The following is a 15378-nucleotide window of genomic DNA, read 5'->3' as shown; positions in this document are numbered from 1 at the left end:
TCAGCAAATTTGAACAGGGTGCTTTTTACCCCCTCATCCAAATCGCTGATGAAGATGTTGAACAGTGCGGGCCCGAGGACTGAGCCCTGGGGGACCCCACTGCCCAATAATCTCTATGCTACCTCCTTCATGCTAGTTACCCTTCTTCCCCGCTCTGTCTCCTTTTCTAAGGACCTCCAGTGTGGCTGTGGGCACTGCTGATCATACACGTTTTCCATCAATGAAAAGGTGCTGAATGCTCTGGGCCAGAAGATTTTATCTTGGTGGTACTGGGTTTCCGCCTGCTGTGCCGAGTACTTTACAGATTACAGAGGGGCCATTTTACTTTAGCTGGTGTGAAGCCAGTGCTCTTTTTACTGGTTGACACCTCATATATTATTACATGATAACATCAAGTAATATACTATTACATTACATTATTACATGATGCACTCTATATCAGTACATGTTGCAGCAAACTAAACGTGCACTTGGTTCTCCAGTTCCCTTTCAGTTTCTTGTGGATATCAATACTTTCAAGTTTTACCAGCTGGACTAGGACCCCACAATAATGCCACAAGTCAATCCATGGAGCTCAATGGACTTTTGATCAGAGCCTACAACAATGTTCTCCAGTTTCCCTTTTTGTGGACAGTTGTCTGTGGGTTGGTTTTATGAAAGGGAAATGAGAGGACAGGACAGTATGTGTTATTGTAGCCATATACATGGCCATACCCACGGTCTACAAAGAGATGGTCAAGCCCCAAATGCTGCAGAGCTCTATCACACAGTACTAAATCCTTCCCCATCACCGCCAAGAAAGGCCATTGCTGATCAAGGTCAGGTTTTTCTTGTCACAACACTGTTCATCCGCTGAGGCAGATGCCTTAGTAAATTTTGTGCCTTTATTATAGAATGAATGGAGGTAAATTTGTATGCAAAATCAAGCGCTGCCTTTTGGGCCTTTGCAGGTTGCCATCATAACTTAAAATTTGTGCTAGACAACTACTGTAATCATGGTAGTCACTAGGGCTGTGCGAAGCTTCGGTCCCTGATTCGATTCGGCAGCAGACCCAGAAGTGGACCAGAAGCACTTCCGATCCACTTCCCGGCCTGCCGGGGAGTGCACAGGGGGCCCCCCCTGTGCCCCTCTGGCTTGGCAACTGGTGCCTCCTGGGTCTGGGGGGACACCTGGCATCCCACCGTGGCTGATTGCTGAGCGGGGGGAGGGTGTGGGAGGGCCCCTGTGCGCTTCCCAATGGACCCAGAAGTGGACCAGAAGTAATCCAGCCCACTTCTGGGTTTGCCACTGAGCACGTGGAGGCAAACCAGACCTTCCCCCTCTGTGGAAGACTCCCTAATGCCCACCAAACACTGGGTTATTCAGAATTTCTCTTAAATTGGATTGAGAGCTATCCTAGTTTTGCCATGGACTGGACTGTGACACATACACCCCCCTCATCTCCTTTCTCTCTTCCATTTCCCCTTTCATGGTGGATTAAAGCAGATGTTTCTGGGTTTTTGCTTCTTTACTTCATGTCTTATTTTTTAGATGGGAACTTGAAAGCTGAGGTCCTGCCAGCCATGCTTGGACAGGGAAGAGCCCACAGTAGTTTTCATAACGTCACTGGTTTGCCCTGTAAGCCTTCATTCAAATATTGGCTTTCCCTACTACAACCTGCAATACAGCTGGCCAATCACCAGTTGCCCTCCATGCTACAGGTAGCGGCACTGTTGTGGACATGAAGGTCTCAAACTGGGATGACATGAAGTGAATAGGAGATTTGCCATTGCCCTCAACTCATGAGTAATACAGGAACAAAGGGCAGAATTCACCCAGGCAGGAGGGCCAGTGGCATGGGACTCGGTGGGATTATGGTAGTGCATAGGTTTGTGATGGCTGATTGTGGGATGGTGAATTTAACCCAAGGTGGAGGTGCCTATCCTTTTGGCTCTGCAGGCCAGATATGTAGCACAGAACCAACCTACAGGCTGGATCAGGCCCCATGTGCAAGAATCAGGCTTCTGCATGTCCAGAATCAGGCCCTGCGTGGTCTCAGCTGGCCCCTGTATGCCTGGATCAGGCCCCATGATACCCTCACCCAGACCCACGTGCCAGGATCGGGCCCTGCATTGCCTCAGCCTGGAAGCAGGGGAGCAGCAACTAACGTTGCTACCACTCTTCTACTACCAAATTTTTGGACCCATAGGGATGCCTGTGGGCCAGATGACATGGCTCTGGGAGCCACATCTGGCTCTCAGGGCAGGGGCTGAGCACCCTTGGCCCAAGGGAACTTTTTTAGCTTAGGCAAAGATGAAACACACTAACACATGGGACAAAATAAGCCCTTGTTTTGTTTGTGTTTTCCCTGGCATGCGCAGAAGTTTAATTTTTGCACAGCTTTTCCGATGCCAAAGAAATAAAAAAAGGAATAGATGCCAACGGGAAGCTGTTAGTCTGGAAAACATCTTGGGAGAACGGGTAGGGGGGAGGAATATACCAGGAGCCAGCAAAGTTCTTGCAAGCACAGATGCCAATGGTGTGTTGACATCCTCCCGAATGCGCTTGATTGGCCCAAAGCCGCTGCGATTCCAGGGAATCTGAGTGACAAACATTCTCATTGACAAAGCTCCAATTTAGCAGTCTCTTTCTCATGTTGTTTTCTCCTCTTTGCTGTTTTTTTTTTCTTTTTATTGAGCTTTCCGGCAAAGGTTTTGACTTGGGTTATCTCCCGCCCGAGCCCTGACATATTTTCTCGTAACATGGATGCTCTCTGCCATGCTCCAGCTTACAGAAACTTTTGATGCGCCATCCCGGACTCATTCAGTTGGATACAGCAAAGGGCCAAATTGAGCAGTCTGCTTAAAATGCAGATTTTGAGTCCAATGTTCCTGGGCATTACCTTCCCACCACGACCAGGAAAACTGTCACTTGTCTGTGGATGGCACCCTTGCTTTACTTCTTTTGGCCCTTCCTCAAAGGGTCTGATGGGGTTAAAATCCCACACATTACAATTGCTGGCTGGCTTCCCTCCCCACCACTCCCCTGCTTTTCATGTTTGTGTTTCTACTGACTCTGACTCTTACAGCCCAAGCAGAGTCCTGTATGATCCATGATTAATAGTTTCCAGCTTTGATGATTGATTGTCTACATCAGTTTTAATCACAATGGCTTCATTTGCCATTGAATCATCTGGAAATGGCACTTGTTGTTCACCATATAACAGCAGGCAACAAGACAAGGAAAGGCATAAAATTCTCCTCTGGTTGGCTTACCTATGTCTGAAATCTTTATTTCTGACAGAAGACAGGAAAGCAGGGAATAGAAGAAAGAATGAGGTGTTAGCGGCAGAGTTCGAAACATTATTAGCAGATTGAAAACTTGACAGTCACTGTACCATACAATGCAATAATAAATAAAAACTTAGCAGGCATGACACCGATATACTCGATATTGGATATTACTTGTCAGTGAACTCACTTATGTACTGCTGAAAATCACAAAGGAAGTATGATCTTACCTGCACAGAGCTATTCACTTATGCAAGAGATGGGGCCAGGCACACTTTATTATTTAGAGAAGTAATGAACAGCTACACACACACAAACACACACACACACACACACACACACACACACACACACACACGGAGCATGGAAAATAATCTGTCAGGATGGAGGTTTGTTTCTTTAGCCAGCTTTGCAGCTTTTTGTCACTGTTGGTCAATGAGGTCCTTCCTAATTCACAAAGGCAGCTGAGCAGTGGCTTTATTCAGAGGAAACATATTTTATGTTTACTGCCTTCACTTCATGAACATGGCAGCAGAGAATTCAACCATGGCTGGTTCCCTGTTTTTTCATGGGCCTGGTTACATAAGCCCCATTGCAATTATCTGAAAGCCAAAAATGCAGCAGCCTTTCCCCCTCCAGAACAGAGTGCTGCACTCTAATAAAAATATCATTGGGAGTGCTGAGAGCGTTAATCCCAAAGGAAACTCTGATTTGAGAAGGCACAGATAAAATCCATTTAGACCCAAAGCGATGGCTTTTAGGCAGCCTGCATCTGAACCCATTCGGTTTATAGCACGTTGGAGTGAAGAAGTGTTTATTGGATCCAGTAACCTAAGCGTCTGCACAGACGAAGCTATGCTGGTTCCAGGAAGCTCAACGTTACAGCACATTTCACTCGGCAGCTTTTTGCAGAAATCGGCAAAGCTGCTCTTTCAAGGTTTCTGATTTGCTCTTTTCCAATCAAGAAATGTTCTGCTGACGCTCTGTGGCAGGGCGTTTCTAATGAGACTGAAATGCAGAGACAACTCAGGGTGGGATTTTCAAAATGGCATCCTAATCCCATGAAACTGCTAAGGGGTCTGGGGCTGCCTAAGACTAACACATCCTTGTCCGGTAAAATAACCTTTCAGTAAAGGAAGGATGCTGTGCACTATAATCCAGACGAGGCCGCTGGACCAATTCCAGCTTCTTGATTTACAAATCTGATAGATTTGGACAAGGAAGTGCCTCCCATATTGTTGGAATAGGGAGGTGTCTGCATATCTCTGGAAAGTGAACCTATTTTTGTAATGAGGACAGATATGTGCCCAGAGGGAGTAATACTTTTTTGTGCCTGCTGGGTTTTTTTGGTACGCTTCAGTTTTGAAAAAGAAATACTTTCCGGCACAAAATGAAACCAGAGAAATGTCAAACCATTGGATCGGACCAGAGATATTGGCATGAAAAGAAACTGCTGGCCACAAGGCACCATAGCCACAGAAGGCTCTTCCATGTGTCTTCAAACAAAGCTGTAAAACATCACATCCTGCAGTCTTTGTGTTTGAGGTCGCTGAGCTGAAGCACAAAGAAGAACGCAGAGACTGCTGTCAATAGGTAAGTCGGTGTCACAGCAGCAACTTGTCTTTATCCTCGCGTGTGCAACGTATTGTTACACTTGACGAACAAACACAGGGCTCTGACCAAAGTACATTGCTAAGGAGACATCTTGCCATTCCCATCCATGTGAAACTCCCAGCACCAAAAGCCTGTTTACGTCCCAATACAGCTACGGAGGTGCTGTGTAGGCCCTGATCCACGCTGGTGCCCTTCCATTAATTTCAAGGGGCTTTGGATCTGGCCTTCGCAGCAAAATCTGATTCAGATGTCACTTAGCTGATTTAACGTGACTGACTTTGTGGAATTCATTTTGATTAGCCGGACCAGGAGATCAGAATCAGGGTCCGTGCCTTGAACAGGGCTATGTGTCTGTCATGGAAAGGCGGGGGAAAATGTCACCAAAGAGCCCATGCAGATTTTGATTCAGCCACGAGATATTTTATGTAATCAGAAAACACGACCCATCTGCCGGGATAATATGGCTTGGATGAGATGATCTAGTTGGGGTTGGTCCTGCTTTGAGCAGGGGGTTGGACTAGATGTGACCTCTTGAGGTCCCTTCCAGCTCTAACTTTCCATGATTCTACAATTCCATGATCTGCCATTTTTCTCCCCAAATGTTCTTCCCTCCCCTCTTTTGTGCATGTCTCCTTATTCCCCCTGGGAGATTTCTCTCTGCTAGTGCAAGTGACAGTCCTTCTCCTCCCTGCAGGGGAGATGGGAAGAATCTCTTCACCCAGGCCCCATTTCATGATGGGGGATTGGATGCAGGAATGCGTGTGTTCATCTCCCCAAAATCTACCAGGAAACCCTTGGTGATCCCACTGTCCTCAGTATGAAAGACCTTCTGTCCTGAGTCCCATTTACATATCGTTATTAGTGTGCTGTCCTTCTAAAATGAGATTATCCTGGAGGCTGACTGTTAATTTTCAGAATTCCCACTAGTCTCTAACTAGACTGAAGGGGAGACATTAACTCAGTGTGACTTAGCTGGCGAGAAGTGCAATAGAATATTTTGGGTATATAAGTCTTCTGGATAAGCTCATTAGGTCCAACACCTCTATGGTGTAAGTCAAAGTCAGCGAAGTTGTACCAGAGATGAATTTGGCTTGCTCTGTTATTTTTAAACAAAGAGTTTTGTTCTCATTTCCCCCCTGGGTATATAAGAATATGCGGAACCAAAGGTGAATAATTATAATCGGCTGCAAGCAGCCTGGTACCTGAGCTCCAGTATGTTGGTGACATTGCCAGAGGGAAAGATCCTTCGGATGTAGTTGAAGTCTCCAACATAAAGGCTTCCATCTGATCCACATGTTAGGGCAACAGGAGCCAGGAGCTTGTTCCCATCTGCCAGGCCATTACAGCTCGGACAGGAAATGCTCCGCCGGCGTCCGTTGCCCATAATGCTTCCAATGACAGGTGGCTGCTGAGAGATAAACTGGTTTTCGCCGTTTCCTTTATGCAAGATGCCTGGAAAATGATAAGAGCAATAAGGAAATTAGAGACAGATGGAGAAACAGGGACAAAGAGGGAGCGTACCTGATTCCAGATGATGAAATGCAACCGGGGCTGCACTGGAGCCAGAGCCCAGAGTCCAGGCTTCTGAGTCATGTAGGCTGCCATGTCACGAAGGTCCCCACTTCTCCCATTTATTACAGAGTAAAACCATGTATCGTGGTAACAGTGACAGGTCTACATAATTTACGTGTGTGTCTCTTTCAAAAGGCTGCCTTTGAAGGGTAGGATTTATGCAGGACAGGTGAGATTTTCTTTATCTTAAGTTGGAACAGGAATTCAATGCCTCACAACCCCCTGACGGCTTTGAGGAGTTCCCCTTGGGGGTTGTGGCCTTCAGTTGAGAAACCCTTACAGCCCAGGTGGCGATAGGAAGGTTCAGAGACTTTTATTTCTGTCTCTTACAGAGAGAATAATTAGAGGGACTGCCAGTTGGCAAGGGACATAGTGAGTGGCAGCTTTTTTACTTAGGAAGAGGAAGATTCGGGGAGAGTAATGGGCAGATTTTCTCAGCAGAGCCAGGGCAACCTCTGCTATTTTTAAGAGAAGACCGGGAAAGTTTACTCTAGCTGGGCTGTCGGTAGCTGGAGGTAATTCATGATTACTGTACAGAACGCTGCAAAATTTCCACCCTTTATCAAAGGGTGGAAATTTTACAACATGATGGTTGACTTTCCTACCTCCAGCTCTGTAAGACTCTGCTGCCTCCTTCTTCCCCTTCCATCCATGGGCCTCTCAGTGCTGCAGGTTCCTACTTTGATCCACGTGTTTGGTCTAAAGATGGACTGTGGTCTCCCCATGTTAGACCACAGCAGTGCCTTCCTGCATGCTGTGGCACACTATGACGTTGACCACCTCATTTGTCTCTAAACACTACTCATGTGGAAAACAATCTATGGCATGACAGTCTCCAAGAAAGGTGAGCTCTACCAGAGTAGCAGGTCACAAGGATTATGGGGTAGAGCACTTGGGTGCAGCAGTCTTTTGAAGCTGGTTATTTACTCTCCTGGGACAGTGGAGAAGTACCATTGAAGAAGCACTCCACGGGGCCACCGAATTCTTGCCACTGGCAGTAAGAACTGGTATTATTCTGAGTATGCCTGTACAGGTTTGCTTTCAATGGTGGAGCCTATCTTCCAAAAACACATGTTGCAGGTGTGTAGCCCCCTCCCCACCAAATCATTTTTTTCATTGGACATCAGAGTTTAAACCTGCTTTCAAAAACATTATAAATCTGGGGATTCCACTGCGCTTCAGGAACATATGCACGCAACGGTAACTCATTTCTTGCAGATTTGTGCGCGTGCAATCGCCACTCAAAGTAGGTTATAAAAACTAATTTGTCAGCAACATGCATGTGTGTCCATGTGTGTCCTTTTGGTTGAACTATTAAAGGCAAAAAGTTAACATCTATTGCATGGCTGCATCCCTCTCATACCATCCATTAAAGCCAACTCACCGCTCTGTATGTTAAGAGCATGATGCTTGTCCAAGGACCATCCTCCAAGCTTGGAAGCATCAGTTTCATAGCCCTGAAGCACTGCCGTCCTCTTCTCCCATAGGATCAGGTCAGGACATGATTCATATTCATAGCCTACAGAAACTGGGAACAAGGGGGGATAAAAAAAGAGAAGGAACCCTTGGATTAACAGTGCCTGAAATGCACATTCAGCACACAGCCGAGAGTGATAATTGGGCCGGGGGAAGGGCACTTTGACAGGCAAGCGCCAACTCTATTTTAAATACCACTGAATTAATGCAAAGCCTTAATAGTCTTCTCTTTAAAGGCCACTCTGCATAAAAGGTCAACACTGGAGTTGATGTTGAACAAATGTGCTAAATATTTATAAGGCACCAATTAAAAGGCACAGTGAAAGGTAAAGGGTGATTCATTGATTTGGTCCAAGAATTCCAAAATGAGGAGGGTGAGGTTTGCTCCTATGTGGTAACAAAACTACAGGTCAGTGATTCTCTGGGGCGGAGGACAATCTTGCTTACAAACCAAAACTTCCTCCAAGTGGATCAAGAAATGTAACTGCAACAAAGACCTGAGATGACTTTGGGGCAATATCTTTGTAAGGAGTGGAATGTGGTTTTGGCTTCTGACAAACTTAGAGACCCAGGAGGTCCATTTCACGGCTCACTTCCTTTGGCAGAAATCAGGTGTAATGGAGCTGTATCAGTAACCCATGGTGTAAATGGGAGAAGAATGAGGGCCATTACTGAACATCTAGTCAAAGTCTTCATATGGGAAAGGAACTCCTTGGGCTTTCCTCAAAGGCAGCGAGACCGAAGGTCAATGTTCGCCTGCCACACCTGAGTTCACACTAACATTTGATAGACAGCAGGGATCTTCAGTGTCACATTGTTCACCAGGCAGAGCTTAATATTTAGCAGGTAAAAGAGGAATCTGATTTTGCAAGCTACTAAGCAGCTCACGAGAAGCTCTGAGTACAGTAGAAACCCAGGCCTCATCAGGACGCGTTAGATACTTGCTGGATCAGAAAGGTAAAGGAGGAATGTGCCGAACTGGGAACAATCTTGCCTTAGCAGGGAGTGGAGCTGAATAATCAAAAAGGGCTTTACTGGTACAATTCTCTTTTCAGTTCCTTTGTTGAAAAAAAAAAAAGTATTTGTCATTCTACAATCTATTCATGCAGTTGGCCAGTGAGGTGGAATTTTAAACCACCGTTTGCCTTCAGAGGTTTGTTGAATAATGCAAAAAACCACAGGGAAGGCACAAAGTGAAGAGTATCCAGCAAGGAGCTGCCAAAAATAACTTCCTTGCATTTGAGCAAAAACCTTCTGCAGCCTGTTTTGAGAGTATGCCTCCAGGTTCACCGCAGAAACCCAGATGGGGAGGCCTGGGCATCATAGCAGGAACTAACTGAGGGTAGAAAACTGGGAGAGAGGCTGACCCCTCTGTGAAATCAGGCCCCCAAAAACACACTAGGCTGATATTTTTTTCTGTGCAGGAATCTGTGCCCTATCTTGATTCTGCTTTATGTAGTGCTAGAAGGTGCCAGGAGTTAATGTCACCTGTCCTGTCCTGAGGCATCTCTGCCCAGTGGAAGTAAGGGATCCACTATCTCTCCTGGCAGGAATCAGGCAAGAAGCCCCCCAGTCTCCTGAGAGGCATATCTCCACTCAGGCCATAAGGGTGCATGGAGGCTCTAGTAGGGTTGCAGTGACCCAAGGGCTGATTCAGTAGCAACCACGGGGAAAGATCAGAGTGACCTTATGGGTAGGCTTCCTCATCTTGCTGCTGCCACTGTCTCAGCACCCCAAAAGGCCTGATCTTGTCTCTCCAGCTGAGTTGTGTCACAGAGCTGTGAGATCAAGGCCAAGCCCCCTTTCATGATCCCTGTAGCTGACTGCCAAGCAGTTGGGGAGCAATGAAGACATAGATTTCATAGACTTTAGAGCTGGAAGGGACCTCACGAGATCCTTGGGTCCAGCCCCCTGCTCAAGGGGGAGGAAGTCAGTGGGGGTCAGATCACCCCAGCAAGAGAAGCATCATCCAGGCATGTCTTAATTGGACATAACTTAATCTGACATAACTCCGATTCTGTGGAGTCACCAAGGATTCTCAGTCTTCCTTCATTTCTGATGTCATTTCTCACAGCAGCACATGGGTCGATTCAGGTTTGGGGTGTTAGAAGAGGAAGGAGGTGCATTACAACCTGAATATTAAGCATGCAGCAAAGGGGATGCTTCCCCCTCCTGTACCTGCTCAGGCTGCAGGGCCAGGTCTACCACCCAGATCTTGCTGGCTTTTACCCATGGATGCTGTCGATTTGGTCCAGAAAACATGCAACGGAGGAAAGAACTAACCAAGGCACTGGTGGTGGAGAATCTGACCCACCCTGCTTGCTTTGTGCCGGTGTTTTGGAAAGGACAGTGATGGGAAGAAAATGTAAGACAGGGATGATCTAGGATCAGGGTAGTGTAACTGCTGCCACAGGCCAGGGAGGGTGGTGTTCTCAGCTCAGCTTACCGAAGGCCTCCGACAGCCCATACACCTTCTGACTGTACACATCTGTCTTGTCCCAGATGAAGTAGTAGGAGAGGTCTGGGGCAGCAGCAAACCATTTCCTGAAGAGGCGTCCCTCAACGGCCACCATGAGGTGGACTTTCATGAGGTTGAAGGGGATGGTGGGATGCGTCATGCTGATCCTCAAGACCGATTTGTAGCCAGCTGTGCGACTGCTCAGGTAGCTCAGCTTTATTTTACTGCCGGAAATGTTAATCTCCTCTTGCAAGGCCTGGGGAAGAGCAAACGGGAGGTGTTAAATCATGCTTGAACAGATAGGAAATGGTAGCCAAGTTGTAATTAATTAGACACTTATGTCTTTATAAAAGCTCTTGTGGAAGTTTTCAAAAGAGCCCACTTAGTGGGCATCAATTATAAAATAACCTACACAATTTATAGGGTTATTCATGGAGGCCAAGGAACATCTCTCTCTCTCTCTCTCTGGATTAAGTATGTGTGGGATGGGATGGGGCAGTTTAAAAAAATGTTTGCAGTGGGATCCCAGCCGAAGGGAGCTCAAACAATTCAGAGCTGCAGCAGCCTGTTAATTTGGAGGTGCCAAGCCAAGCAAAACATGAGCACAGCTTTGCTCCATAGTCTCTGGTTTGCTGCATTCCTGCTGCTGCTAATCGTTGTCTCCAGGATGCTTTTTAAAGACAGGAAACCTCATTTTCCCCCCTGCTGCTCCATTGCCTGGATTTTCCCAGTCTTCTCCCACCCTCATTCCTGCTGGCATCTTGCCCCACTCTCCCCAGTTTATGATTTTAACCCTGTCCCCTCCTTCCTTAGCTCCTGCCTTGAGACTTTCCTCTGTTCCTCTCTCTGCCCTAAGCCTTGGCAACATCCCCCTGACACTGCTCCTAGCTTTCTCCATCTCCAGCTCCTACCTCTCTCCCCCAAACCTGCTCCTACCATCCCTTTCTCCTCTTCTTTCATCTTGTATCTCACTTTGCTCTTGCCCTTCTCTCCATTCCTGGCACCTAATCTCTCCAACAAGCTCTTGCCTGCCCACCTCTTAAATCTCTTCCCCCTCCCTGACCCGTTTATCTGCTGTCCAGCCTGCTTGCTTCCAACCTGAGGAGTTCAGGGAGCCAAGGAGAAACCGTCTCCAGGTTTCAGTCCCAGCACCCAGCTCTAAAGAACGCTATGACAGAGAGGAAGAGCTATTTCAAGGAAATGTCCTCCCTGTCCCTTTTCACTTTGTGGCTGGAGGACAGTCAATAGAGAGGGAAGCTTCAGAGGCTTACCTGATACAGGCTGTGTCTACACATGCACATTTACTGCACAGTAATTTATGTTACTGCACAGTAACCAAAAATTACTGTGCAGTACAGGCTCACGTCTACATGTGCACACCCACAGTGTGCAATAACTATGGCAACTTACACCAGCTTGGGCATAAATTTGATACCTGCATCATGCAGCTATCAAATTTACACCCAATTAGTTACTGCGCCATCTGCATATGTAGATGCCTTACTGCGCAGTAACACTGTGTATGGACTGACGTGGGACTTACTTGAGTCCCACATCAGTCCACACACAGTGTTACTGCACTTTAGTGGTTGCATGTGTAGACACCAGCCTAAAAACCACTTACTGTGCAGTAAATTTTTGCACAGTATGTTACTGCACAGTAAATTCATGTGTAGATGCACCCACATTGCACTAAGCCCCCAGCTGCACGCTCACGAAATGAGATTTTTTTCTGACACATTGTTAAAATTGGAGCAAAATTCCTTGGGGATGACAAAATTAACCTCCCTGGCACCAAAGTGAATGCCATGACACATTTCAAACCCCTGCTGCAAAGCATGAAGAGGCTAGAGCTTCTCAGTGAAACAGATGTACCTATTTTTCCCCTCACCTTGTTCTTAGGAGAGAACAGAGCTGAGCCATTGTAGCTGAATCTCTTAACATTTCAGTGTTAGGCAAACACCTGCAAAGGACACTTTCAGCGCAAACAGTTGTAGTTTGCCAATGTTAGAAGGAACCGAACAGAGGCGCTTGCGATGTAAACTGTCACCTAATCTTAACTGTAGATGTTGTTACTTGTGTCATTTTGGATCTGAAAAGAAATTCCTCATAAACAATAACCAGGCTTCTTAAGAGTTGTTCCCCACCACACACATATTTAAGGATGGGAAAACTTCAAGGCAGAGAGATGAAAAGAATTTGCTGGAAGCGACATGCCGCTCGGAGTTGCTCTGCCAAGAACAGAAGACAGCAATCCCGACTTCTCTTTAACTCATCATTCGAACCGCTAGACTCGGCTCTGTTAGTGTCTTAAACAGCTCCAGTTGTGCTGATATGCTCCTCTCATGTACGTTTTCTAGCGTGAGTTATAAATAAACCTAAACCTGGTAATCAAGCTCCTGAAAGGGACTATTCGGAGCTATTATCAGAGACCTAACACTTCCTCCAGTGATAACTTACAACCTCGGAGCATAGCAGCACTTGACGAACTGATGCATCAAGGAAGTTAAAGCACTGCTCCGTTGTGCTCATAAATATTTACGTTCCCTAATGCAGCCTTTTCAATTTACATATCTTGGTGCTTAGGAAGGTGAAAAATGATAGAGCTGGGAAAAACCCAGGAATTTTAAAATATACTTTATGAGCTTAGCAACCAGCTATGCCGGGACCAGAGTCCAACAGGGGGTAGCTGAGCTGCCTTTCAGAGGCGGTGGTCCTTTTCATCTCATCCGCCTTCACGTCCGACCTCTATAAGAAAAAAAGCCAGCCAGAAATAATTGCTACTGTGGTACTGCTTGCTATGTTTGCTTCACCTCTGGGTAAGAATTTATTATTTTGCTCTGTCATGATCTGTCACTATTGATTATCTTTTCAGAGGAAGGGTCAGCACAGCCGTACATATACATCAAGCAACTTGATGAATATTTTTAAAGGATCCTCCTTGAAGAGCTGGTTCAGATGGTGAGGATGAACCAACTATAATGATTACATTTTGCATGCTTGTACTTGACAAACGGTCCTGCGCTGACAATGCAATAAGGCACAAGCAGGAAAATACCACTGGGATTTTTGTCTAAGACATGCTAAAAAATCAGGCTGCTCAATGTCCGGGTATCAAACATTTCCATTACAAGGACTCCTTCCCTTGCTACCATGCACCTACTCCACAGAGTGGAAGAACTGTAGTCTCTACAGTTTCTTCAACATGGGACACACAGTACTTTGTCTCCTAAGACAGGGGACATCTGAACACATTCACCTTTTAGATGAGAAATTAAACCAAGGTTTTGATCACTTGGCAATCTGCCCCTATATCCCAGCTGACATACAACTCAAGGAAACTCACTTGTTCTGCCTATCTAAAACACTTAACTGGACAGAGTAGTGTCCTTCACTTGTGGTATTCTGTTATTTTGGCTTATGTGATTATGTAGATGTTACTTTTTACCTCAGAGATGGCCGCAGTTCAATGCTTGCCTAAGCAATTCCTATATAGAGTTTGCCTATCAATATGCGTGAACACTTGGGAATCCCATGTAAGCGTGTCATTACTCTCCTGTTCAATACAAAAGCACGTAAGAAGTGCCACGCCGGGTCGGACCAACGGTCCATCTAGCCCAACAGTGATAAGAATGGATTTTAAAAGGAGAGCATATGAATAGGGAATATATAGAGTGCACGGTCCCGTCATACCTCCTTGGTATCTGCCATCGTTGATTTAAAGATGCTACAGAATACAATTCTGACTACTATGTTTAATAGCTATTAATGGATCCATCATCCACGAATTTGCCTTGTCCCTTTTTGAACAAATTAACCATACACTGTGGAAAAAGGTACTTTTATTAGTTTTAAGCCTGTTTCCTGAAAATTTCAGTGTGTGCCCTCTTGTTCCAGTATTCAACTAGTATTCATAGTTGCATAGTTTCATAGTTTGTAGGGTCGGAAGGGATCTGAGCAGATCATCGAGTCCAACCCCCTGCCATGGCAGGAAAGAGTACTGGGGTCAAATGACCCTGGCAAGGTGTACATCTAGCCATTCAATTCTTAAAGCCTCCAATGAACAGGTGTGATAATGTCCATTATTTTTAACATATCTTTGTTGGGAACTATACATAACTGGATGCAATGGCACTCACTTTTCAAGCACTTTCCTATTAGGCTGGTTTATAAAATATGTTCTAAAGCATAGGAATCAGGAAGATCAAGGGTGAAGCCCAACTCTATTGAAATCGGTTGTAAAACTCTCACAGACTTTAGTGGACTTGTACTTCTTCTCAACACCTGGTTCTCCTATTCACGTACATGCTACAAATTCCTTTAACCTTGAAGATTTTATGTAGAATAAGGTAACATGCTTTAACTCAACCAGTTCAGCACAAGCTAAAAGAACAACTCGCCTTGTTCTAATTACCGTAATTGTAGTTCGATCAGCCTAGTTATTATAATCTAACAACCCACCTATGAATCTCTAGTCTAAATAAACCAAGTAGGAGCCTCTTGTCTGGTTACTGTAACACCTGTAGGAAATGAAATGGAGCAGAACCTTTTTTTTTTTTTTTTTTTGCTTTCGGAGTTAAATCTCCCCTTCCTTCGTTTTTGGCTGACTAGGGGAAAAGATACTAAAGTGGAATCAAGAATCAAAGTTTGAGGCAGATTGTACGTATTTCAAATAAAACACTGGGACAAATCTTTCAGGCTTTATTCAGGCAAAAGGCCCCACTCCAGAGAATGCAAGAACTATTGGTCCCTGTTTAATTTCTTCACCATAGCACACACAATCAATTGCAAAACTAATTTCTAATGGGAGTTTTGTCTGAGCAAGGACTGCAGGATTTGGTTCTGTAAAGGTAAATGGATGCTCACTGGGGGTTATCCACGATGGGATTAACAGTACTACCTTTTGCATTTCTACTAACATTTATGGACCACATTCTCCTTTCATAAACATTGTGTGACCCAGCTGAAATCAAGCAAGAAAGAGGCCA

General features: G+C 45.5%; 1 protein-coding gene across 5 annotated transcripts in view; it reads right to left on the bottom strand.

Annotated features, from left to right (window-relative positions):
• The window catches only part of TENM4 (teneurin transmembrane protein 4), a 760950-nt gene that overhangs the window by 68031 nt on the left and 677541 nt on the right, over window positions 1-15378 (bottom strand). For 4 of the 5 annotated variants that reach the window (XM_019530413.1, XM_019530416.1, XM_019530417.1 and 1 more), the window contains 4 exons: window positions 10379-10646; window positions 7841-7984; window positions 6087-6336; window positions 3256-3276 (listed from right to left, as the gene is read on the bottom strand). In XM_019530413.1, the coding sequence (XP_019385958.1) occupies window positions 3256-3276; window positions 6087-6336; window positions 7841-7984; window positions 10379-10646 (683 nt within the window). The remainder of the gene's footprint in view (window positions 1-3255; window positions 3277-6086; window positions 6337-7840; window positions 7985-10378; window positions 10647-15378) is intronic. The other variant, XM_019530415.1, reaches the window with a different exon arrangement.

Source organism: Crocodylus porosus, unplaced genomic scaffold (assembly GCF_001723895.1).
Source record: "Crocodylus porosus isolate Cpor-Errol unplaced genomic scaffold, CroPor_comp1, whole genome shotgun sequence".
Taxonomy (NCBI): domain Eukaryota; kingdom Metazoa; phylum Chordata; order Crocodylia; family Crocodylidae; genus Crocodylus; species Crocodylus porosus.
This window is presented reverse-complemented; position numbering and strand designations above follow the sequence as displayed.